Source organism: Odontesthes bonariensis, chromosome 15 (genome assembly GCF_027942865.1).
Source record: "Odontesthes bonariensis isolate fOdoBon6 chromosome 15, fOdoBon6.hap1, whole genome shotgun sequence".
Classification (NCBI taxonomy): Eukaryota; Metazoa; Chordata; class Actinopteri; order Atheriniformes; family Atherinopsidae; genus Odontesthes; species Odontesthes bonariensis.
The window spans coordinates 19,315,423-19,341,317 of NC_134520.1; the positions used below are offsets into that span (position 1 = coordinate 19,315,423).

At 42.1% G+C, this 25,895-nt stretch overlaps 1 protein-coding gene across 9 annotated transcripts in view; it reads left to right on the plus strand.

Annotated features, from left to right (window-relative positions):
* Positions 1-25,895, plus strand: part of LOC142400472 (myosin IXB) — a 51,981-nt gene that overhangs the window by 19,909 nt on the left and 6,177 nt on the right. For 4 of the 9 annotated variants that reach the window (XM_075485374.1, XM_075485375.1, XM_075485380.1 and 1 more), the window contains exons 5-30: positions 9,773-9,867; positions 12,195-12,257; positions 13,643-13,742; positions 14,202-14,302; positions 14,661-14,790; positions 15,021-15,110; positions 15,606-15,722; positions 15,837-15,971; positions 16,387-16,508; positions 16,651-16,792; positions 16,881-17,076; positions 17,550-17,625; positions 18,139-18,231; positions 19,683-19,796; positions 20,601-20,640; positions 20,773-20,895; positions 21,143-21,223; positions 21,478-21,588; positions 22,338-22,463; positions 22,565-22,714; positions 22,858-23,018; positions 23,149-24,315; positions 24,510-24,585; positions 24,727-24,842; positions 25,240-25,358; positions 25,660-25,853. In XM_075485374.1, coding sequence (XP_075341489.1) covers positions 9,773-9,867; positions 12,195-12,257; positions 13,643-13,742; positions 14,202-14,302; positions 14,661-14,790; positions 15,021-15,110; positions 15,606-15,722; positions 15,837-15,971; positions 16,387-16,508; positions 16,651-16,792; positions 16,881-17,076; positions 17,550-17,625; positions 18,139-18,231; positions 19,683-19,796; positions 20,601-20,640; positions 20,773-20,895; positions 21,143-21,223; positions 21,478-21,588; positions 22,338-22,463; positions 22,565-22,714; positions 22,858-23,018; positions 23,149-24,315; positions 24,510-24,585; positions 24,727-24,842; positions 25,240-25,358; positions 25,660-25,853 — 4,038 coding nt within the window. The remainder of the gene's footprint in view (positions 1-9,772; positions 9,868-12,194; positions 12,258-13,642; positions 13,743-14,201; positions 14,303-14,660; positions 14,791-15,020; positions 15,111-15,605; positions 15,723-15,836; positions 15,972-16,386; positions 16,509-16,650; positions 16,793-16,880; positions 17,077-17,549; positions 17,626-18,138; positions 18,232-19,682; positions 19,797-20,600; positions 20,641-20,772; positions 20,896-21,142; positions 21,224-21,477; positions 21,589-22,337; positions 22,464-22,564; positions 22,715-22,857; positions 23,019-23,148; positions 24,316-24,509; positions 24,586-24,726; positions 24,843-25,239; positions 25,359-25,659; positions 25,854-25,895) is intronic. The other 5 variants (XM_075485377.1, XM_075485382.1, XM_075485379.1 and 2 more) reach the window with 4 other exon arrangements.

Genomic DNA, 25,895 nt, shown 5'->3' on the forward strand with positions numbered 1-25,895 from the left:
CAACTCGCTTGAAATTGAGAGCTGCTTTAGAAAAAGATTTCAAGCTCATTTCAGGCCGCATTATCCTTCCAGTCTGCCTTTTGCATGTCATAGTTTTCATAATCCCACTTTCTGAGGGGAATGAGGGCATCCTTTATTTGACATATCTTACTCAATTCCACCTCTGGTTGATAAGAGATGTGTAATTCAAAATGACTATTTGGCTAACAATAAATCTCATTCACAACCAGACAGAGGAGGATGTCATTATTGTGTTATCACAGACACTCTCACTAGCATGATTCTCACCCCCCTGATTGAATGCTTTCATCTGTGCAGTGACGGTTAAAAGTAGAGTGATGAATGTGAAACATTTCCATTTTTTATTTTTTTTGTGAGAAGACAGACATCTCCCATCTCTGCACCTCACACAAAGAAGATTTAAATGGCTAAAGAGTACCTTCAGCCTGGAACAAAAATTTGTGTACGTTATTTTGGGAGATGCATCTCTCCGTGTTTGTCACTTAGGAACATACTGCGAGGGGTCTCATCATTAGATAAAGGTTTTCTGTGTGTAGGGCAGCTGAAGTAATCCTTATACTGCACAAAATAAATAGCCAAGACCTGCTGCACACTTCCATCTTCTTTTGTGTTTTGTGATGAAACGGTCACATGCTGAAAGTAGCCATCTGTTAGCTTTTTACCTTGATTTACCAGAAAATGTTCCACCATGAAGGTTATTCACAGTTTATCCCTTAGGTACTTGGCAGAGAAAAGACTTGACTCTTGATTGTTTGTTTATTTTTAATCCTTTATTCAGTACAGTTCCCTGCGCTGTGGAGTCGAGCTACAGTTTGAGCTCGACTGGGCCATTTAACTGGACCACCGTCCTTGTAACAGATGAGTGCGAGGAAGTGGAATTTAGTTGTTGACTGAAGTGTGTCTCACGCCACAACAGTGTGGACTGTGTGAGTAAGCGTTCAAGACATTCTGGTAATTCAGCGCATAGACGTGGTCTTTTAAGTTACTTGAGCTGTGATTTTTGTAAGATGAAGCTGCGGTTATGTTATTATTAGTACAGAGTGACCATCTGGAACTGCTTCAATAGACTGCAAGTCAGTCACAGTTTCTGGTGCGTTTAGCTTTCTTACTAAAGGAGCAGGAAATGTGTGAATGAGAGCAGCTTTATTAGGAATTTGGCTTGTTTTAATACACGCTCGTGCTTCACTGTTTTCACAAAAAGCTCGACCTTTGAGGCATGGCGGAGCGCCAAGGCTCATTTTAATTCAATATATACATACAGTGATTCCTAACTGCGTAATCTTGGTGTTAGATTCGGATCAATGCGTCATTAGAAGGCTTGTACAGAACTTAACAATCTTTTGAAGAGATCCTTTTAATCTTGAATCAGGTGTGTTGAAGCAGGGAAACATCTAAAACCTGCAGGACAGCGGGCCTCGAGGACCGACTTTGGACATCCCTGGGTTAGACGAACTTGTTTACATTCATTTTAAAGCCCTGGTATTTGTCTGATTTACACAGTTTTTATGTTTAAAAAAAAAAAAGTATTTTCTGCCGCCATGTAAATGTGCTTAATGAGAAGTGGGGTCTCATTTACTTGTGAAAGAGCTGAACGTTTGCCTTCCCAAAAAGAGGAATATTTTGGTAAAGATGATATCAGCACCTGATCAGCATTAATCTTCTTCTCATACAGTGTTGGACAGCCGCTCATATCATATTTCAGCGTGCTGTCTGTGATCAGATCTGTATGTTTTTTTTATTTTAGATGAATAGGATGAATAAAGATGCAAAAAGATGAAATGTGATCGCACCCAAGACCGCAGACAAAAGGTCCGTCGTGGAAACCTTTTCTGCCCGTGTGCAGTCACCTGAATAACATGTAGGCAAAAAGCTCAAATCCCAGTACTTGGATTCAGTTTGACTGCCTGTCTTGTTGTGGTGAATTAATGACTCTCAGTCCTGATCTGGAAGTAAATCTCTGCATACTTTTCAGTTTTATTTCCCAGTAATGTGGCCAAAAATAGACCTTTAGCCAGAAAAGCCTTACGTGGAATGTGGTTTATTCAAAGTACAAAATGGTGCTAAAAGCAGAAACCTCTGATCTGTGAGAGCAAGTTTTTATTTATTTTTTTTAATTTTAGGAAAATACAATGTTGGAATCTGTACAAAAAGAAAGACGGGGTGAGCAGTTGCAGTAACACGAAGGCACAGTGTTTTCTTGTATCATCTGTCGTGTCTCCGTCCTCTGAGGGCCGGCTGACTCGGTGCCCGAGCTTTCAAACACAGAGCTGCCGCCGCTGGTCCCTTGATGTGTGTCAGTCTGTCAAATCCTCTGGTTCCAGACGACATTTAGGAATGACGAGGGAGTCAACGAAGGGATATTTTTCCCCTCCATCAGCGCAGTTCTGGTCTCTTTGGCAGACTTGCTGCCACTCCGCCGCTCACTATCCAAACGCAGCGTATGTGTGTCAGACCCAGTCCAAAGCTGCGGTTGCAGGGCCAGACAGGGAGATGGTCTTTGGGCTTTTCTGGCCTGATCAGTGGAGGAAGTTGAGATCAGACTGTATCTGGGACCAGTCACGCAATCATGCTGCCTTCTGAAGAGCTGTCCACTTCCTCCTGGCATCTTCATAGCATGTTATTGAGCATTTTACTTAGAAAGGTTGAAACATTAGTGGAGACTGTTGCCTTTTAAGTTTTTCCACAGTGTTACTTGCAAAGAGACTCTCCCAGTGAGCTGATGTAAAAAGACTTTGTGCAGCATGCTCATAAGATGGCCGACATTGTTGCCTAACTACACAAACTCTGTAACTCGGTAAAAGCACCACACAAAGAGTGAACGACTTGTGGATCTTTCTGGACACATTCCTGTTCAGACATTTTAAGTAGAGCATAAAAGACTAGTTTTAGAAATGTTTACCCAGAGGGTGAAGTTTTACTTTGACAAATGGATTCTAAATAGTTCTTTCTTGTTTTTTTTGAAGCTGATTAGATGAAAGTGGTAGAAGATGTGTGCTTACGCCTGTGTCTGTATCCTCAAGCTATAGTGGAGGTCTTGGGGCCTGGGGTTCACATTTTGAGGAGATGAGATCATCATTTGTGGTGCTGGATTCTGGCTTTGTACCGCGTTACTGGCAGATTCAGTAACCCCAACCTGAGACAGTGTGGAAAAGCTGCTTTTCTGTTAGTACAATGTACCAGTCTTTTTATATTATTAAATTTTACTCTATTAATGGTCATGATTATATATATCTCTATATAAAACTGTCTACAAACAGTAACGTATTGGAGATGTTGTTTCAGAGAGCTTCTGTGCTCCCGCCTGTATAAAAGCTCACCAACTCTAATAGAGTACGTCACTTGTGAACTGGTTCAACTGGTTGATCCTCTGTTATGTGGTTACCTGTTACATGCATATTTGTTCTTTTGCCAGACTTTGCAGCTCACTTGTTTGAATTGTCAGCAGGGCCTGCCTCTTTTTCAGCACGTTGGCGTGTATATGGAAGGCTATATGTTAGAAATATGTGTTAGTAGTGAGAGAAAGTTTTTTTTCTTTCTCTTTTGGCAAGCACATCTGAAGAATTCTGAGAGATAGAGAAATGTTCGTGAGAAAGAATGAACATTTTCAGAGAATCGCACTTGTGACCGAATCATTAAAGCCTGTTTCTGAAATGTTTTGTGCAAATTCATGAATATTCTTTTCTAAAATGGACAAAAATACTAACTGCTGTACCTTCAGTGATTAGACTGATTCTGGTTCATTTAAGCACACCTGAAATTCTGATTTAAAGTAAAGTGTACTACCAGTTAACCAGCTTGCTCGAGATGAGATCAAACTTCTTGGGGTCCTTTTTTGTCTAGATGTGTTTATACCTTAGTTTCCTCCTCGTGTACACAAAAAGCTCCTTATGTAAGGTATGATGTAACTCTTTATTTGCCAGTTCTTTCATCCACTCAGCAATGTAACGATTGATTTTGGGGGGTTTTTGAGAAGGAAATCAGTGGCTGTAACATTAATCCCAAAAAGGTTATGAGTGATTGATAAATAACCGCTGATATTTAGCTTTGAGTTGTTCTACAAGTGACACTCCTCATCTAGCAGAATCTGTACAGTAGACATGTGTAACTTAGGCTTGATGTCTCAGCTAAGTACTGTACACATTCCTGTTCAAAGTCCCCAGCCTCCTCCATGCAACTCTGTCTCACAGCTTCAGACAGGAAGTTCCTATCATCCGGAACCCTTTAACAGGAAGCAGCTACGACACGGGAAGTAAAGGCAGTAGTTCCCTCTGCTGTTAGCTCAGAGCTTTGAGGGGTGTGGCTAGACCGGAGTACTGTATTGTTGTTCAGGAAGTGCAGAGGAGTAGCTGGCCATTCTGTCTGCTGATCTATTGTTTATCTCTTGTATATGAGTAGTTATTCAGGGTGGGTGGCATTGTGTACGAGTCTGGGAAAAGTTGGCACTACAGGGTTTAATTCCTTGTGTCATGCCCATGAATCATTTTAAAGCAGACATGCACACACACATAGAAATAGATGCTGTATATAGAAATACATTCCTGCTGTCATGTAATTCTGAATCTTACTGACGTGCAGAGCATTCTTACTTACAGGCCATGCTCAGCTCACATGTAGAAGCAGGCTTTTTCAGTCTATTTGTGGTACCCTGGCCACACCACAAGCTGGGGTTTGATGTGGTACTCATCTAGACATGGGTGGAGTTGCTTAAAAAATCTCCAATATGGTAAAACACCAGAGGAGCAAAACTGGCACTTCAAGCTTTATCGTAACTACCGAATTGCTTTGCCTCTTCCACTGTTCTTGTGCATTAACTTTAACTTTAAACCAGCTAAATCAACTTAGCCAGCCCTCACATGTACTTGAAAATTCAGTTGAACGTTGTCTTTTTCTACTATTGTATATTATGAATAGAACTAATACAAAAGGCTAAGCAATGTTTTGTTTGTTTGTTTTTATCGTGAAGATCTCAAAAATGGTTCACCTTCTGGAAACAAACGGGAAAACAAAAGGTTTAGTTTCTTAGATTGGTGAAGGCCTCCCTCCAAGTGTTTGAATTCCTTATCACCTTTTACTGGAAATATTCAAACTAAAGTAAAATTGGACTTCTTTAATGGTGCACGGTAACATATTTCCTAATGTGAGCTGCGGGAGTGAGGGACCACTTGGGACTTCATGTACGATGTCTGTTAAAAATGTTGAAATCCTGGTGCGTTTCGTTGTGTTCAGATTGAACAAACGCAGAATTGCTGAAATTCTTGCGCAAGATAGAAAACAAAGATGTTGTGTGTTCTGGTTTCCTCCTGTATGGATTCTTATCTCTCTGTGACTTTACTTCTCACAGCCTTGTTGGTTTGTTCCTGTTTGCAGGTTCAGTCATTGCTTCAGTGCATATGCCCCTGTAGATTTACCTTTAACACAGATAATTGTGCAGTGCAATATAAAACTGAAGGTGGATCTGCTTTTTGATGTGATGATAATGTTAATGTACTGAGTTGATAATGGGGATATAACAGTTCTGTGTCCTTTTGAACAACTGGGACCAAGTTAGTGTAAAGATGAGTCTGATTTATTTATCCATCTTTGCTAAAAAATAGCAGTTACTATCAACCATTGCTTTCTGAAGCAGTTACAGATTTCTTTATTTCCTAACCCCCCCACTACCTCTTCTTTATTTCCAGCACGCTGTCATCCAGCTCAAGTTAGTTTCCTCGGCAGCTGAGTCGTAGCTGCTGTATAATAACCGGCCAAATCATTTATGACATAATTTACCGTGTTTGTGCAAATCTGTAAATCTTCAACACTGCAGCTAGCAGTTGTCACCATTTCTCATCACCCTTCATTGCTTTAAAGAGTTCCAAAACCCTGACATCTTCTCTTTAACCTAAAAGCAGCGCACATTTAGTGTATTTGCTGTATCTCTCACACGTGAAGGACGAATTAATTAAGCTCCGAGTCTTTTCGGCTTTTCTGTGTCAGCCAGCAATGTGAGCGGTTCTGTCAGAGATTCAAGACAGCCTATTAAAAGCTGGGTTTTGATTATCATTTGGCTGTTGTTTGAGTTGGTTTTGAGTTGGGGGTTTTTTTTGTCCAGAAGACTTGACGTGCATTAGGAGAGATGAAAACAACTTTTTTAAATGACATCTGACTTAGTAAAGATTCAAATGACATGACTTAATGAGCTGACACACTAGCAGCTTTCCAGAAATGATATGATATCCCTGATATTCCCTGGGATGAAAATAATTCCTTATGAAGAGCTCTCTCTGTTGTCATCTTTTGCATGTCCCCTTTTTTTTCCGAGGTAAAAGCTCTAGTTTCAGATCAGAACAACTACTTCCTCTATGTAACTGGAACCACTAGCATCTGAGTTTATACCACCATCTTCTGGTGACAGTCTAGTTTATTCCTCTGAAACATTGTTTTTTGCTGCTTTTCAAACGTTCGCCTCAGATTTGCTTCACAAGTGGATGAAGACCCAGCTGTTTGCTGTTTTACAGTAAATGGATGTAAGCGATAGCCCCTCTAAGTGCCCGAATCAGCTCTTTGATGACATGTCAGATGAGTTAAGCCTCAGGGGTTAAAATGTAGATGGTATTATGTATACTGTTGACCTGACGAAAAGTCAAGCACAGAGGAGGAGACGTGGTTGCATTCAATCGCAGCCAAAAACATGTGATCTCAGTCTTTTATTAGTATTTTACACATTTGAGACGACAACAAACAATGATTACTCTGTTACCAGCTACCATGGGTGTTTTGCATCAACCCTGCAGCTACCAGTGATTACACACTTAATGCCCCTGCTGCTTGGATGTCCAATTTAACCTGTAATTGATATATGTACACTGACGTTGGGCTTAAAGCACATGATTGATAGTTGTGGGTTGGAAGTTCCTGCAGCTGAAAGAATAAGCTTTTCCACTAAGAGGTTTAGTTCATTTTTGCATGAGTGGCTGCTGTTGTCCACCGAATGTGGGAACAGTCTTTGTGGTAGTTGGATTATTTAGAGTCCTTTGTGGGTGTACCCATGCTGTAGTGAGGTGTCGGTGTCATGGCCTTGGCTGCGCTTCTGGAAACAGTTAACTGAAGTTCTTTTGAAAAGCAAGAATAACGGATAAGGCCACTCTACCAATAAGGGCTTACACCAGTAACTCTTTACTTGGATTCATACTTTTCTTGTCTATTAGTTGTCCTGTCAGTAGGAATGTTGAAATTATGCTGAAATTAGTAACATATGACAACTCGAAGCATAAAAAGTTGTCTGAGGAGTTATCATCAAATTGTTTCCATGAACATCTAATCTTGTACACATCATCAGACTGTTTTTCTCTCTTTTTTTCTTCTTCTTTCTTTTCTTGCAAGTTTATATTAGAACTTATACAGTTATTGATGGTATTTTTTAAATGTATTATTTATACTTTCTCATGTCTGCTCTGCTTGCTTGTTGAGGCAAACAACTCGTAAATCATGCCTCTTGGAGACACGGCCCTAGTTCGTTTTGTAAGGAGAAGTGTGTGTGTGTATGTGAAGTAGGCTGAATGAGGATGTGAGACTTCATACTGGTGGGTCTGGCTGAGCTTTAGTGGAAATGTACAGGAAGCACAGTTTCCAGAGAAGCTTGCTGACTACATGTAATGCACACTGAATCCACATCATGCACATGTGTACATACTATAGATTGCTGAGGTCCCATATGCCCCTTTTCCCGCCTCTCTCTTTCTCTACTGCCCTTTCTCCCGCTCTTCTTTTTCTTCCGCAAACTACTTCTGTGCTAACCTAGTTTTGTAAGAATGCAGATTAGACTGTGTCTTCCCATGGCCACGGTTTGACTAGCTGTTGGTCTGCTTCCTCATACCCGCTGAGCCTTCTAGCCAATCAGACTGACTGCTGGTGGGCATGTTTGAATACGAATGATGCTGTGAGATGTTTAGAATTCCCTCCATGGCCCAGTGGCCTGGGCTTTGCAGAGATTTCCCAGGGTTTTGTACTCCTGGCTGCAAGGTTTGTGGAGGGAGGGGTTTGAAAACAGGACTGGGCACAGTGGGCAACACTGAGCTTTCAGACACCATTGGCTCCAAAACCTATTTACTGATCCTCAGAGATTGAACAGAAGCAATGGTTAGTACCCATAGGAATCACATAAAAAGTTAATTTATATTTATTTATTCACATAAATAAGGTTAAAAAGCAAAGGAACAAAAGTTTTAAAGAAATACATCAACGTGAGTCTTGTGTGGTAGATTTTGTGCGCCTGCTGAAGAGGAAGAAGAATTAATGAGTTGGTTGGTGCTTTGTCTGAGCAAGTCCAGATTAGACTGAACATAACTCTGGTCACAGACAACTGAACATTTCTTTCATCATCTATGAAGAACTGAAAACTGTTTGCCCGTAGATCCCTCCAGGGTCAAACTAATTCGGCTAATCATGTCTTATTCAATTTGTCCCAGTGCACTGAAAAATAAGGAATCACGGTATATATATCGGTTTAATAAAGTGTGTAACACAAGAGAAAATCGTGCAGAATGGAAGTGCAAAAAAAGAAAATAGGTCAACGGCTCATCCCAAGGAATCTCTGTTAGACCCTCTAGGTGTGTTTGTGTGTGTGTGTGTGTGTGTGCGTGTATTATTATGTACCCGCACACCCTGAATAGCCCCAACATCACTGTATCAAATTCACCCTGCAACTGCTTTGAAAAATACAATGTGGCTCCTATTTAACATGCACTGAGTCAACTTCCCCTGCAGTGCCTTTTTGTTGTGTGTGTGTGTGTGTGTGTGTGTGTGTGTGTGTGTGTGTGTGTGTGTAACTACGTGAACATGCGCATCATGAAAAAAAAAGGCTGCTATTCTGTTACCGTATCAATGTAGTAATCGGGGCCTCTCTGGGTTCTCTGCGCCTCTGGCTGGGTTAGAATTTACCCGAGGCCTGGAAAAAAAAAAAAAGCCCCTCTGTTCCTCTGGTCTGATATTGCTGTACAGAAGGACTGGCTCAGCCTCATTTATCATCACTGACCTATGTTCTCTCCATCTCTTTCATTTTCTCACTCGCTCGTCTACATCCACACACACGCGCACACAAAAAAATGGAGCAAATGATGCAAAAGATGTTAAGTAAGGGAAGAAAAGAAAGAGATGAATGAGAGGGGTGCTGGAGGAGGGCAAGAAGAAACTGCGAGCTGCAGATGCTCACCTCCTTCTAAGGAGCACCCGACACACACTTGCACCCCCTTCTGCAGTTTCAGCTGCTTTGCAGCAACAAGATCTAACCTCTGGAGTATTCATTCTCTTAGTTGTCATGGAGATTTGTTGTTGTTGACTTCGGTAAGGGTACTGATGGAGAGATGTTTAGTTTGAAAAACACTCCACTACAGATGCTATTGTAGCTCTCAGAAGCACTTCCATATATGGTGTAAAAGCCAGCACGGTTCACAGTAGAGTTTCTAGACATCACCAGTAGGCTGCCAGAGATTGAAACATTTTACTGGCGCTAGTGGGTTTAGTTTATTGAAGTAGCCGTAGCCTTTGAAACCTCAATTAAACCCCATATGTTGTCCTGTAGACAACTCTCTGGTCCTTTTTTTTTTTTTTTTTTTAACCTGCTTTTTTAAAATAAATTACTCTTCTGAGTTAACTCTTCCAAAAAAAAGGAAGAAACATTAAGAGGAAAAACAGCTGAGGTGATGGTGCACTAAACTTTTGCTGTATCTAATAATAATATATCCTGGTTTTTGTCCGCTTGTCTTCTCGTCAGGCCTTCGGTAATGCCAAGACAGCCCACAACAACAACTCCAGCCGCTTTGGAAAATTCATCCAGGTTAATTATCTGGAGAGCGGAGTGGTTCGAGGGTAAGTAGCCAGCACCGGGTTCATGTGTGTATATGTCTATTTCAGCTAGCGCTGCACATTATATTGAATATTTACCTCCTTCGCAATATCAACATGCACAATATTAGTATCACTTTTTTTCCATGTCCATCATTTTAACCTGAAGTAGTAGGACCCTACGCAGGAGCATTAAAGATGGCTGCATTACACTGTATACTGAAGTATTTGTTGATTATATCTCATAAGCCATATCATCATCTCAATTTTTGACAATGATCTCACTTATTGCAGGTTTACCTAGTATTGCGCCGCCCTAGTTTGCTGCAAGCAGCTCAGCCAAAATCTGATCTTCAAGACATTCAGGGACATTTTAACAAGTCTTATGTGCTCATCTTCCTGTGGCTTGTCATCAGGATCCTCTGCATTTCTGTAGCCAAATATCTTCCTCTTTTCTGTTTTTTGTTTTATTTTGGCAGTCACGCGACCCTTCCTATGTGCAGTGTTTAGGTGGACTGAAACTTTCAACCACTAGCATGCTCTTCCTTTTTCTTAGCAGCCAGATTCTAGTCCGAAGCTGAATCAAACTTTGGTCAGCTGTGTCACTTCCTCATTTCCTCGTCAGGAGAGGGGAACAACTGCTCAGTATAGTGTTGTTAAAGAAGAAAACCTGATTCAATTGTAGCAGAGTCAAAAAGTGAAGGGCTGGAGAGAACATTGAGCACGGTGTTTAAACTTCAAACTGACACGTGTATATATAAGCCACATGCGCCTGTAAATAGCGATTTGAAATGTGTAAATGCTTGTGGTGACACCCACTTAGCTCCACATTTGGTGGGTATCCCCGGCCTAATTATCTCCGAGTGGCACCTGGTCCCATCATGAGAGTCTCTAATTCAGTCTGCGGAGTTCATTTAAGTTAGCTTTGCTACAAAGTGAAACCCTTGGGACAATGGAATGCAGACAACAATCTACTCAAAACAAATAATTTCACCCAGTTTACCACCACTGTTCATGTGAGTGTAGCTTTCAGCTTCTTAACCGTAAAGGACTCAGAGGGCCATCACAGCTCTGCTCTGTAGACTGAACAAAGGCCGCCTGTCTTTCTATCCATTTCCAGTGGCAGCCATTCAGACAGTCAATAGAGGAGATTAACAAAGGGGAGGCTGCTCTTCCGCTTTCCTGTGCCCTCTGAGTGAATGACTGACTGACGGACTGGATGTTTTTATGCTCTCACTCTGGGTCTCTGTACGGCAAATCCCTCCTCACTGGGGGCAAAAGTGAGGTGGAGCAGAACCGTGAAACAGAAGACATACTTTAAAGGAAGAAGAAGAAGAAGAAGTAGAGACTGCTGTCTGACACATTAGTCCAAAATCCCCAGTAGGTGTTTATCTGGGTTGAACCATCACACCAGCAAAGGCTGTAGCTTGACATTTAAGCCCCCGTCATATTAACCAATGGAGAAATGGCCTCCCACTACAAAACACAGCCAACAGACTCTCTACCTTTTTGAGGTTCAGCTTTATCCTTCAGTTTGTCACCACTCTGTTTGTTTGGCTCCCATCAGCATTTCCATGGAGTTCAGACGCCTTGTTCATGTCAGTGATACATATAACTTGCCCAACAGAGCTCAGTATGAGAGGGCAGCTGAAACTGAATTCCTGACAGTTACTCAGGGTACGCCTTCAGGCCCCCCACCCAAAAAAGTACTTTATCAATATTTGGTTGAATAGAGTTTTGTGGCCATCAAAACTACAAGGCATCACACCCACACATAGTATTATCTAGCAGGTACATATGTGAGAAATATTAACTTTGTTAGTCTCTCTCTAGTTGAGGCTGCGCTTTTAGTGGATGGATACAGTTAAGTTTCTCACAACATGGCTCTATTCTTAGTGTGTCATGAGGACTGGCGTCTGTTGTTTTTTTTTCTTGGCCATACAAAAAACAAGTCTAAGATATAAAATTTGATTTAGACAACTTTATTGCCTTGGCCTGGTGTATTTGGTAAATACCACTGTGTTTAAAGCTGCATAGCTCGTGACTGCAGTGAAAGTGTACCTCTACGTTCCTCTCAAGCCTCCACAGTTGCGTTTCAGTGTGAGCGTGATGTGTTCACAGCATTCACCCGACTGTATGTGTTTACTTATTGTTCCAACCATCTGTCCTCACTTCCCCTCCTGCTCCTCCTCTGATTCTTTATTACCACCCCACTTCCACATACACACCCACATACACACACGCAAACACACATGGAGCTTAAATGTAACCTCAAATGTAAAGTTATTCATCCTCGTTCCTTTTCTTTCTTCTTATTCTATTTTTTTTTTCTTCCCCTCTCCATGTTTCAGGGCTGTGGTGGAGAAATATCTCCTGGAGAAGTCCCGCTTGGTCTCCAGAGAGAAGAACGAGAGGTGAGGAGGAGTTGGGGGGGGGGGGGGGGGGGGGGGGGGGGGTCTTGACCTTTCACCCCCATTGGGCTTCAAGGGGCTGTCTGTATAAACATGCTGAGTTTTCCTCAGGAGCTGGTGATGGTTAAATTTGAAGTTCAGCTGAAAGCTTCAGTCTGATTTTAGATGTTCATCTCACACACTCACACACACACACACTGTAGATGTAGTTTTTAACCAACTATAAAAGCTTCTTTATGTAGAGATTCTCTTAATATTCTCCCAACCTGTTCTTCCATTGTTGGCTGAGAAATGTTGCCCATGAAAATGATTGACACATCTCTTAATACTCAAAGTATAACGTTCAGAGATCATTTTAAAACCAGCTTGACCACTTCAAATTTGTAAAGCCGTCCACGTGGTTTTGTGTAAGTTAATGTTGCAGATGTTTAGCTCAATCGATATCTGTTGTCGTATTTTAAAAGTAAAACTAAAAACTCAGGGTTGACTTTGCTGGCTATCACTTCCGAGAGACATCATCCCTCTTCGTGTTGACGCTCACTCTTTCTTCGTGTCATGCAAGTCTTCGTTACTCATAGCAACATTCCCTTTATGACTGCACTGCCAGACTATTGCTACTCGCGTGACTAATACACAAACAAATATTTGGGCTTTGGTAACTGGGTGATGCAGTCAGAATGTTAGGGGCGTGACCAGTTGTTTAATTTTCCTTGTGATGGTGGTGAGAAAGTTGAAGGAAGAGACTGACAGACTTTGAGTAGCACCGGTTTGAACCTTCTGAATGTTTAAAATATCAAATGAAAAAAAAATTAGAGCTGCACTGCTGAGGCTGTGACTAAAAACATACAGTAGCTGTTTTTGATTTAGAAGAGCATTACGCATTCATTAGTTGCCTGTCTTGATTTTCCCAGCTAATTTTGGAAATAGTCTTCGTAACCTCACTGCCAGCCTGCACACAGGGCTGTTAATCACCTCGCCTACGGTTGCTGTTGACAGTGCGTCTTGCCCGTCTAGTCAGGGGGTGAGACTACTGTATGATGTTATTCTTAGTGATAAGAAGAGACTCATTATTCCCATGTGCTTTTACAACAAAGCTCTACCTGCCTGCTGATAGCACAAGTGGAAAACTGATATGATCATCACTAAGCTGCAGAGATTGTCTTCTTTCTATAACCTTTTTACAATGTGTTTACTCTTGGTTTATTACCAAAACTTTCCCTGTGTATGACCATAAACATTAGGCTCCCATACATGTGCAACTATTCTCAAGATGATAACAAACAATTGCAGGATGCTAATAAAAAAAAAAAAACATTAATTCACAGAGGTGTTTGCAAATTAAATTTGTTTTTACATTGATGACTTTAATTTGTTTTGCTCTTTCCCAGGAACTATCACGTGTTTTACTACCTGCTGTTGGGTGCCTCAGAGGAAGAAAGAAAGGAGTTTAAATTGCTGCCGCCTGAAGAGTACTTCTACCTCAAGCAGGTACAGTTCTGCCCAGCTGCCCGTCACATCGAGCAAATTTGCTATTAACTACAAAAATTCTTGACTGTTCGTTTAATTTTGCTCTGCCCTGCTCAGTCCACTTAACCTTCTAAGTACTTTTAAATTGTGTTGATAAACTATGACTTGATCCACTTAAAGATTTGACCTTATAGGTAACACTGTAGTTGACTTTGAGTGGATCTGGTATTCATAAAGATTGCCAAGCCTCTGAGTAGGCTGCTGTATACACTCCCAGCTTACTTCACACATGTGCGCTGCATGTTAATGAAGCAGTCTTTGTTTGCTAGCTTGTTTTCATTGCCATCTTGTCTCATCCTCCATTTCATTTTGTCCCTTGTCTGTTCTTGTTGGGCCATTTTTGGTTTTACCTAATTTCCATAAGTCCTTACCAACTCTATCTCTCTCTCTCTCTCTCTTTTTTTTTTTTTTTTCTTTTAGGAAAATTTTAAGATAGAAGATGAGGAAGATTTGTGTCACGATTTTGAAAGGCTGCAGCAGGCAATGGAGATGGTTGGCTTCCTTCCAGCCACTAAGAAACAGTGAGTGAATCGGTAAAAAAGTTCTAAGTAGTGTTGGAAAGTGCCCTTTAGTCAGTCCTGAAGCATGTGCTGAAAATACAACATTGTTTTGGTCTATGCATTGAGTCATTTACCAAAAATACAAATTAGAACAAAGGTTCTTTTCAGAGCTCAAAAATGTCTGCATCAAAGTGGTCAAATATAGCAGTTTATTACAGACGGTGTGTAGTCACAGTCCTGCACAATCCCTCCATTCAGTTTCTGTCATTAAATGTAAACAGATGATCTGAATGAAAAACACCATAACTGCTGCATGTGTCTTATGACTGTCCTGTTCCTGTTGCTTTCTGTGTTTGTAACATTCACAACTGTGTTGCAGGATCTTTTCTGTACTTTCCGCAATCCTGTATCTTGGCAACGTGACCTACAGGAGGAAGTCAACAGGCCGGGACGAGGGTTTAGATGTGGGGCCACCGGAAGTTCTAGCTACCCTCTCTGACCTGCTAAAGGTAACTTCTGCATCTTTGCCAACTCACTGCTGGACTATAGCTGTTTTTCACTTATAAACTGGAGTCCTGAAACATTCAAGAGATGTTCTGTAGAGAGGTAGCATGTGAGAATGCAAATGTATCATCCTGTCCCTTTGTAAGGTGTCCTGAAAATCAGTGAGACATGTTGCATTGTCTGGCTTGTGTAAGGGTAGTTGTGTCCAGCACTAATCGGCGGGGGTCCCTTGCAGGTCAAAGATGAGCTATTGGTCGAGGCGCTGACGAAGAGGAAAACGGTGACGGTCAACGACAAGCTGATCCTCCCCTACAGCCACTCTGAGGTAAGCTTTTAGCATTAAAATGTCTTTCCAGTGTCCCACTCATCACAAAGAGGCGTCCACACCAATGACTGTAACGACAACTGTAAAAGGATGGTTGTACAATGGATACTCCTCCAAGTCAAGTGGATTACTACAACGATAGTGGCCCACAATTTTGTTGGGATCACTTTCAGTGATTAAATGAACAGGAATGGGAACGCTTTTTTAGCACATTATGATTGTTATTGTTCTTAGTGTGGCAGCTCTTAATCGTGTAATCGACAGGCTGTGTGTCTGTGTGCATCTTCCTCTTTATTCCTGGCAAACCTATTGTAAATCCTTTTCAGATCTCTTCCTCTTGACATATGATGTTTACTGTAGCTGTGGTTTATTTGGTCTCTTTTTTGAATTCAGGTTCACATTTTAAAGCACTCTGTGAAACTCTCTTTAATTCAGTTAAGCTCAGCGGAGTCGTAGTAAATAAAACCCTCTTTTTTTCTTTTTTTTTCCCATCAGGCTATCACAGCCAGAGACTCCATGGCCAAATCTCTGTACAGCGCCTTGTTTGACTGGATCGTCCTGCGCATCAACCATGCACTGCTCAACAAGAAAGACATGGAGGAATCTGTCCCTGTAAGAAACAAACGCTACAATCCCACACAGTTACATTGAAATGTTCCCGAGATAGCTCAGTAACAGTTTATAGGTGCACGAGAATGAATTTCATTCATTGTATTGTTTTTCTAGTGCTTGTCCATTGGCGTTCTGGACATTTTTGGCTTTGAGGACTTTCAGACCAACAGCTTTGAGCAGTTCTGCATCAATTATGCAAATGAGCAGCTGCAGTATTACTTCAACCATCACATCTTTAATCTGGAACAGGTAAGCAGTTGGATTTGATTACGCCTATCACACACAAGCACCGGATTTGCTTCCATGTGACTCAAACGTTTGACTCTCTGTTTGTATTAATGAGGACTGAAGCGATGACTCATCCAAACATTTCCTGAAAAGTTACATGGAAAGTTTATCTAAGTGTATCAGATCATAACAGTTCCTGAGGACAATGGGAATAGGAATCAAAGCTATCGTTATAACACCGAGTCAAATGCAACTCCATAAACATTTTGCATCTGTTTGGCAATCCCAATAAAACAGAAACCATCTGTTTGGAATGGTGCTGCGCATTTGTAATACTATAGTTTTGAGACCAGTTGATTATATTGTTGAACTTTGTTGAAAGAATCTAAATCACCAAAGAGCTTCTTCACAAAAAAAACGTTGCTGACTTATTCAGGAGGAGTACCAAGCAGAGGGAATCACCTGGCACAACATTGACTACACAGACAATGTGGGCTGCATCCATCTTATCAGCAAGAAACCTACCGGCTTGTTGTACCTGCTGGACGAGGAGAGCAAGTAAGAACGGCTGCTTTCGTTCGTGTCATATGGCTGCAGCGTTTGTTTTGATCCAGTTGAAGTTGTCCATTTTTTTCAATTGTTCCTTTTCTCTCATCTTTCTGTCCTCCCCCTTTTCTTTCTTCCCACACCTCCGTGCCAGCTTTCCACGCGCTACAGATGAGACCTTGTTGGCCAAATTCAAGCAGCAGCATCAAGGGAACAAATACTTTGTACCCACTCCAGTCATGGAGCCCGCCTTCGTCATTCAGCACTTTGCAGGGAAAGTCAAATATCAAATTAAGGTAAAAGCAAAAAAATGATATGAGAATGTTTTTTTTTTTTTTAATTTTTTGTCACCTCTGACACTCTTAATGTTTTTGACCGTGCCAGGATTTCCGGGAGAAGAACACAGACCACATGCGCCCCGATATTGTGGCTTTATTGCGTAGCAGCGACAGTGCTTTTGTGCGGCAGCTCATTGGCATGGACCCGGTGGCCATGTTTCGATGGGGCATCCTGCGGGCAACGATAAGGGGCATTGCTGCCTTCAACCAGGCTGGTCGCTCCTGGGCAGCTAAAACTGCAGGTACATTTCTTGAGTTGGCCCCAAATGATCTCTCGAGATAACTTTTGATCCCTTTTCGTTATTGTCAACTTTCTGATGATCTGCGTAACTTTAAATCTTGTCTTGGTGGAAGACAGCAGTGTGTTGGTTTGAATACAGATGGAAAGATTTTGCTGTACAGCTGCAGTTGCACCGCAGCTTCAGACCGCTGCAGCTCTGCTCTGTAATTAGCCTTCCTTGTCAGCATGTAGGAAAAAAAATTAAAAGGGCTACAAATTTGAGGCTTTAGGAGATTTGGATTTTTTTTTGGCCAATCCTTCAGATTATTTTGGTGACCTCAGAGGTAACAAACTGATGTAGGAGCCTTTTTATGTGGATTAACAAGAAAAAAAAAAAAAGTACAGCTGTCGTGGAGCTTTATTCCACCTATAATCAAAACACTGCTTCTCTATTTAATGATGTTGGTTCATGCTTTTATGTGATGTCACTCGCAGGTGTTGTCCGTCCAATCTCCAGAACTCCTTTAGGAGAGCTTCAAAGGTCCAATGCCCCCATAGAGAGAATGTACAAGTAAGTCACCTGCTCCTTTTTTTGTTTTTGTTGCATTTGGTCGGATTGTTTTCTAACTGTCAGGTCTGCTTTTCTCTGGAGGAAATGTGTCTGCCACGGTACCTGTGGACGTGGCGGTAGACTGTTGGTGCTGTTCATTTTGTGGTTAATAACTCTTTATTTTCACAACACTTGGATCGAACATTTAAATTCACCCGAATGTTCACCCTCCTCATGAATCTGCTACTTTTCCTCTCCCCATAAGCCACACAACTATGTATTTCCTGTTTAATGATCCCTTTTGTAAAGGTGAAGGAAATGTTTAACTGGGCGTGCTGTGGACCTCCCCGTCTATCCGTTGGTACTGAATGAGATGAGGAATGAACCTGGAATCTGTTCAATTTAGCTTTTTATTGGATCTGAAACTCCTGAAAACTTCTTCTACCTCATCTCAGTCATCTCAGTCACCCATATCCTGCACCTTTTGGTGACCCCAGTGTATGCGGTTCTCTCCTCTTCCTCTCCCCTCCACAGACGAGCTTCTATGCTCGATTTCTACTTTGATCATTCAGAGGAGCGCCCTCTAGAGGCCTTTGAAGACATCTTTGCTAGCTATGAGAATAAGAAGTAAGTGAATTTGGTGGAAAGGAATGAGGACATGAGGCCAAGCAGGAAGGAATTATCTTTCGTTTTGAACTATAGATATTGGTTTGCTCCATCTTCTTAGTTTGCTCTCATTGAAAAATAAATAAATGATATTTTTGAATCTCGTTGAAACTAAATCATGTACTGAAAGGCTTTTATGAAAAAAGGTCAGTGTTGTTAAATGTTTCAACATCTACTTCTTTAAAAATGAAAACCAACTATTTGAGGAAGTTCAGTGTGGCGCAGAAAACAGTGCAGGAAAGTCTCCCTTTAACTTGAATTCCCCTCTCTTCCCTCACTGTAATCCCCTTCCTTTTTCTGTAGTTGCAATAATCCCTCTTCTTCCTCACGTTTCTTATTCTCGCTGTGGAGCACAGAACAGTGTTTGTGCAGGCATCCTATGATTAGCCACTCAGATTAACTCCATCAGCTGTGGAGTCCTGGAGGCACATGCATATTCTTTCCCGTACAGAGACGCCCCGTCAAAAAGACGGACAACTGTGAGAGCTTTCTGTGAAGAGAATCAAACCATGATGTTATTTTTGGATTGCTGAACCTTGACCTTCTGCCTCTTGTGTTCAGATCTGAAATTACTGGTTTGCTTCTGTTACAGCCAAATAACTGAATTGAATTCTTTAGCCCTTTTTTTATTTTTACTACCAGTATTGAATGGCCCAGTCCTTTCCAGATCTGCAGACACTGAGGTATCGAGGTTAGATCCATTGCAACTAGTTTATTAAGGGCACTTCCTTCACTGCCTGACCTCTGTTTTCATGCTCAGTCCTGGTAAGTATAGGAATGTACTGCATGAAATATCTCTGGGGCAGCGAAAATTAACCTCACCAGACCCAATGTCGAGTGTAACATCGTTCCCAGTTAATGGACTATGAAAGTCTCACCAGTAACAACTTACAGTCACATAGGAGCCAGTAACAGCCGCAGCATGAAAACAGGTGGGCAACCACGCCGAACGACAGCTCAGCTCTGCATGTTCACTACCACAGTGGCAGGCATATATGTTCGAATACAACCCCTTCATACCTCAATCTCTTTCTGGATGTGTGTGTGTATCTTTTTCTGTACTTAAAAAGGACATGGCAGTATGGTTGGGTGGTCTAGTGTGTCTTGTGGTTTCCTCAAATATGAGGAATAAGAGAACAGTTTAGCCATGTGTAAAGACTGAAGTTTCTCTCAATATCAGACCCCCAGCTGTTCTGCAGTGTGTGTTTTTGTCTTGGGTATCTGCTGCCGTTGTTTTCTTTGGAGGTGTCCTCTAACAGCGGTGTTCTGTCGCTCCTTCTTTTGCTTTTTTTTTGTCTCCCTCCATCTCTCTTTTGTGTGGTTTCTATTGTTTTTTCCCCCTGTCTCTTCCCTCCCTCCCCATTCTTCCCCTTTATGTCTCTATTCACACTTGTTGTATGCGTGGTGATCAGAGATATGCATGCAGAGATCATCAGCTCCATTAAGAACTTGCAGTTGGATGGTGAGGACCCTCGCAAGCTGCTGCAATCCTGGGGTCGCCTCCGCTTCCCGCGACACGTCCTCCAGTGAGTCTGCAGACAGAGCTGGCATCAGCTCTTCTCCAGATCAGTCCAGTCTAATTGGCTCAGGCAGAACATGCTCCGATTCTTTCTTACTATTTCCTAGAATAACATATCTGCAGCCTTTTTTTTTTTTTTTTTTTTTTTAAACCACCAGCTCAAAAGCCGTCACATTTATACTTTCTTTTAATATTGGATTATTAACGTCCCCTGTGAGCTAGTCTAATAAAAGCATTCAACACACTTCTGCTTCCTCATCACGCAGTATAATATAAGCTCTAGTTTGTAGCTACCATCCGCTTTTCTTGAGAAATAAAGCTGAGATGCCATGAATACTTTAACTGTGGCATGAATATCGAAAGACTGTTGGCACGCAGGGTCTTTCAGAGCATCCTGTGGATATATCTCCCTGCAACTTTGCAGCATGTTAGAATTTCCACTAAGCTCTGCAGTTTAACACATGGCAACAGAGACAACATGAAGATAAATTTACAGCCTGGTTTGTAGTGATGAACGCAAGAGAGCATGTCTGTCTTGGTATGGCGAGTCTCCGCTGGGCTGATTGTTTAGAGTTGCATCCCATCTCCTGCAGCAAACTCTGTCTCCCTCTGTCGCTGTCATAACTCTGTCTTGTCATTCATCCGATCTAGGTGCAAGCCTTCATTTCATCTCTGACTGACTGCGCATGAAGAAGTCACCCATCTGTACTAACCTGGCCTCACACAATTCATCCGCTACTCCATTCCATCCACAAGCCTCATGCCGTTAGCATGTAACTCACCCTGCCTCTTCTTTCTCCCTTTTTTACAGGAAAAACAAGAGCATCAAACAGAGGCAGGCCATACCCAAGGTAAGCCTGATTGAGGACCAGAAACCTAAAGTTTAGTGGTAGATTAAAAAGATACAGATTAATTTAGTATTATTGGTTTGAGTCAACTCAGTTGCAAGCAGGAGGTTAATGTGCTTTATTAATGCCGTGCAGAGTTTGCTGGACTCTCGATCTTTGAAGTTCATTGTGAGTTTGACGCTCCACGATCGCACTACCAAGTCTCTGCTCCACCTGCACAAGAAGAAGAAAACCCCCAGCATCAGTGCACAGTTCCAGGTAACATCAGGTGCAACGGTATTCATATTGTACCCGAAAAAGGGCAATTTTCCTTTTTCCTATTTCTAGGAATCATTATCAAAACACAGTTCAAACCTCGGACAGAGATCTGATTTAAGACATCCAACTGTACTGATTGAATAGATTGACATATACGAGTACATAAAAGCATATTTATACTAGAACATTATGGAGACTCATTTGATTTACCAGAAAAGTTCAGCAAAACTCTGTCTGTTTTCTTCAGAACTCTTTAACCAAACTCTTAGAGACTCTGAACAAAGCCGAACCATTCTTCATTCGCTGTATACGTTCCAATGCTGAGAAGGTAAGATGTTGTCATTTCATTTACTCTCTTATATCCTTTTTTCATTATTAGATGGATTGTCTGTACATATTTTGCTGTAATTACATTTCTGTAATTCTGTTAAACAGGCCTTTTTACTCTTCATCAGAATATTGAATTTATGATGCTAACGCAGTTCTTATTTTGATGGCAGTTTATTGGTTATCACGGGTTTTTTAAATGGTAAGATAACAATCAAACCTGCTTCTCTTGTATCCGGAACTGTACATGAGCAGAGGGAGATGTGTCTGGATGAGACGTTGGTGCTTCAGCAGCTGCGTTACACAGGAATGCTCGAAACTGTTCGCATCAGGAGGTCCGGCTATGGAGCCAAGTACACATTCCAGGTAATGCAGATCTACTCCTCTTTCATGTGAATTTTAACTTAACAAATTACTGTACATGGGGACATGTTGTGGGAACATCAATTTCTGCTGTACTTTGGAGCATATGATTGGGTTTTTGAAGTCACTACCTTCTGATAACTTCAGAAAAATACTACCCTAGCACTTTTACCATCCAAACTTAAATGGAATGGAGTAACTGTGAAGTCCAGAGATTATGGAGCTGATATGTGATGCAGGAATTGCGACATGAGTTCTCTGGTTATGTTCCGTGCTGTGATTTTTAACAACTTGGACCAGTTAAGCACGACTTGTGACGAGATGTAGCCCGCAGGTTCTCCACAGTCAAACAACAGAAAAGGGAAGTGTAACTATTTAAGAACAAAACTGCCAGTCTAATATTTTTCTCTCAGTTTGGTGTGTAGTCTGAGCTCTCAGACTATGTACTGTATGCTCTCTAATATCATAATAAGGTGTTCCAAGTACTACATATCTCAAAAGAATCATACCTCTGGGAATAGAGGGCTGGAATTGAGTTAAGTGGGACACTCGACACCCTCAAATGATCTGCTTAGATAAAGGTGTAAACCAATGGAAGACAGCTTTGCTGTCTCTCCATGTTAAGACGCTGAGGATAATGTCTGCTTGTGACAAAAGGGCAGAATTTGTACATTTAGATATTTGATATTAGACCACATACCATATGTCCTCTGTGGAACAGCTCACACATTTCATATCTGCACTTCCTACAGGAATTCATTGAGCAGTTCAGAGTGTTGCTGCCAAAGAACGCCTCTTCCTCTAAAGAGGACATCTCAGCGCTGCTTGGCAAGAAAATGGCCCTCGACCCCACCACGTACCAGATAGGCAAGACTAAGGTACCACATCTGCCACTGAAGCTCTATGCATTTAGTTCTTCCTGTGAATGCCATTGTCACCTACATTTAGTTTCTCATTCTGGGATGTTTTGCTGTTTCAGGTGTTCCTAAAAGAGCTGGAGCGACAGCAGCTGCAGGACATGCTGCACAAGGAGGTAATGCGGAAGATCATCTTCCTTCAACGCTGGTTCAGAGCTCACCTGCAGAGGAAAGAGTTCCTTGACATGAAACGGGCAGCCATCTTGATCCAGGTAAACACAGATGCACCATTTATGCTTTGGTTGCTTTTGCATCAACATACAGTATGATTTGCTTTGTTAGCACAATAATGATAGTAAAGAAGACGATTTAAGTTTGTTTTATGTTTTTTGTTTTTTTTTTAAATGTCTCTTAGCAATCATGGCGTAGGTACTGCAAAGAGGAGGAAAGGCGACGGGCAGCCACTCTCATCCAGGCTCTATGGAGAGGGCACAAACAGAGGTTAGACTACCACCGACAAAAACAAGGAGCTACTAAAATACAAGCCCTGGTCAGAGGACACTCGGCACGCAGAAGGTGAAAACACAGATACACTCTTTGTCTTTGTCTTTGTCAGAGCGCATCGTAAAAGTGTCTGACCTTTCAATGTTCTAATACGAAATGTAAAAATATTTAGATGCCGTGTTATTTGTCTTGTGGATTACAGGTGTCAGTCTATACGTGAAGAAAAACGGAAGAAAGAGGAGGAGGAAGAAGAGGAGGCCCGGAAGAGAGCCGAAGAAGAAGAAAGGAGCAAGAGGGAAGAGGAGGAGGCAAAGAGAAAAGCAGAAGAGAAAGAGAGGCTGAGAATAGAAGAAGAAGCAAGGAGACAGGCAGAGGAGGAGGAAGCAAGGAGGAGAGCAGAGGAGGAAGAAGCGGCAAGGGAAGAGGAGAAAAGCCTGGCAAGAGAGCCTCAGACAAGAGAGGATCCAGATATAGAGCTGGTCACAGAGGAGATGCTGGATAAAAACCACCTTGTCCCAGAGATGGAGGGCGAAGAGGAGGGAGAGGAAGAGGAGGCCGAGGAGGTAAATATGAGTTCACATACAGATGAGGAGCATAGCAAAGAGGAAGAGCTGGAGGATGAGGAGATAGATTCGGAGAGTTGTGGTACCCTGTCTGGGGCTGGACCCCAGCTAGATGAGAAAGAGGAGGGGGATTTAGAGAAACAAACGGTAGGATTGTCGGATTCAGAACCTGCTCCAGCCTCAGATGGGGTCACCTCTAACGCACTTACACCCATATCTCCACCTCAGGGGGAGGATAAACAGGCCAGCACTACTTCCACAACTCCACATGCTGAACAAAAGAGGGCGCAACCCTCTGCTGTCAACAAGGGCGTTCCATCCAGGAGCCAGGAGAAGAGAGAGCAGAGGAGACGAAGAGGGTTGGAGCACAACCAGAGAGCGACTGAACGAGCCTCTTCGTCCTGCTCTTCAACCACCAACAAGGATCAGACTTCCCCACCCAAGAGCAAAAACCAGGAGACAGCCAAGCTAAAAGAGCGGTCGGACAGCAAGGAGCTGGACCAGTACACCTTTGTGGCCTGGAAAATGAAGGAAGACAAGGGAGGGAAGAAGGAGGCAAAAACTTCTCCTCCCTCTGTTGGTCCTGTCCGTCCATCTACATTAGCCCTGCAGCCGGCTGACTCTGTGCAGGAGAAAAATGGCTTAAGCGAGAGTGTCGGAACTGTAAATCTGCAGCGCCGCACCGGAGCGATAAAGGAGAAGCCAGAAAAGTGGAGGGGAAGGAGGAGGAGTAACGGAGAAATCCCAGAGGGCACCAGCTCTTCTCCACCTCGCAACACAGAGGAAAAGATGAAAAAACCACTCCTGTACGTCTTTTTTATGTTTTTTTTTTTTTTTATCACATTCTCAGATCTACCCTCATGTTTAAGAACTGTTTAAGTGTGAAAAAAAATTCAGGCCTCAGACTAATCCAAAAATCAACAATGAATTGATATCAGATATTTCTCAGCTGGTTGTCAAATTCTGATACGTCATAATCTGTCTTTATCTTCGTCTGCAGGAGCGAAACCATCTCCTCGTCGATCGACAGTTTGTCTCCAGGTTCCGAAGGAGCTGGTGCCATTTTGATCAGAGAGGTATTTTAGATCCGTTAAATGTTTTATCTAAAAATGAAATGCTTGTTGCAGATGACATTTTAGTTTGTTAGAACTGGTCCCATTTAATTTTAACCTCTGCAAATGCTTCAGTGCTTGTAAACAATTTTCTCTGTTTGGCAGATAATTTCCTCATCAGATTCTCATGGTGATGGTTCAAAAGGTTCTACCAGGAGGAGACACCAAGAAGGTTCTGGGCAACAAGACTCCACCTCCTCCATCCCATCCACACCGGACAGGTGAGCTAATGCCGTGCACTGACATTCAAATACCTTTTTATACCTTTTCTCACACACAAAACAGTATTTTAACCGGAAATAAATCGGTTCCATTTCAATATTAGTTTTCAATATACACACATCTGTATTTTTATGTACGGTTTACCATTCACATACTTAATGTTGTAAGGAGTGAATTAATTGTTTTCATCATTGTGGGTGCTGTAAATAGCTGTTTTTCTTGTTCCTAAGAAACAGCTTGAGCGGTTACAGACAAATGATTATCAACACTATAGTGGTCAGAAATAGGAATAGACGTTAGCCTTGGTGCTACGAGTTTCCAACACAATCAGCCTGGTTACGATTCATAAGCACAGTGTGAATATTCTTGGGTTTCTTGTGTTGCTGTGCTCTGCAGGCCAGCTGGTTTCTTCAGCAAGATTTTGAAAAAGCGACCCCCCAAAGAGGCCTGCACGCCAGACAACGGAGAGCTGACTTTTGCTCAGAGTCTCAATGACAAGTCAACGCCAGGGGAAGGTAACTCATACAAGCTTTGTACTTCCTTTACCGAGCAGCTGCAATTTTCTTACATTACCTCACATGACGTGTTGGCAAGAAAACACACATGTATTATCATTATTATTCTCACGCCTTACCTAATCTCCCTTGTTTGCTTTCTGAGAAAACATTGACCCGTGCCGGTTCAAGCTCACTTCAGAGCCTCTCTCTGGCATTTTGTTTCATCCAGGGCAAAAAAAAATCTACAGATGTAGTCCACATATCTTTTCGCGTGGGCTTATGTAGAGTTTTGTGTCATGAAAAGCCTTCTCCCTTTCAGCGCCAACACCCGGACACCCATCCCGGCCTCATTCCCAGCCTCATAGTGACCGTGCTGTTAAAGGGTTAGGCAGAAACCCCACCATTAAGATCAGCCGCGCCACAAGGGTCTCTGTGCAGTGGAACGCCTCGCTAGACCGAGAAATCACAAACACCAATGAGCTGCGGCAACTTGACGAGTTTCTGGGCAACCAGGTGAGTGAAGAGCAACACAGTGCTGACTTTGATACAGATTTC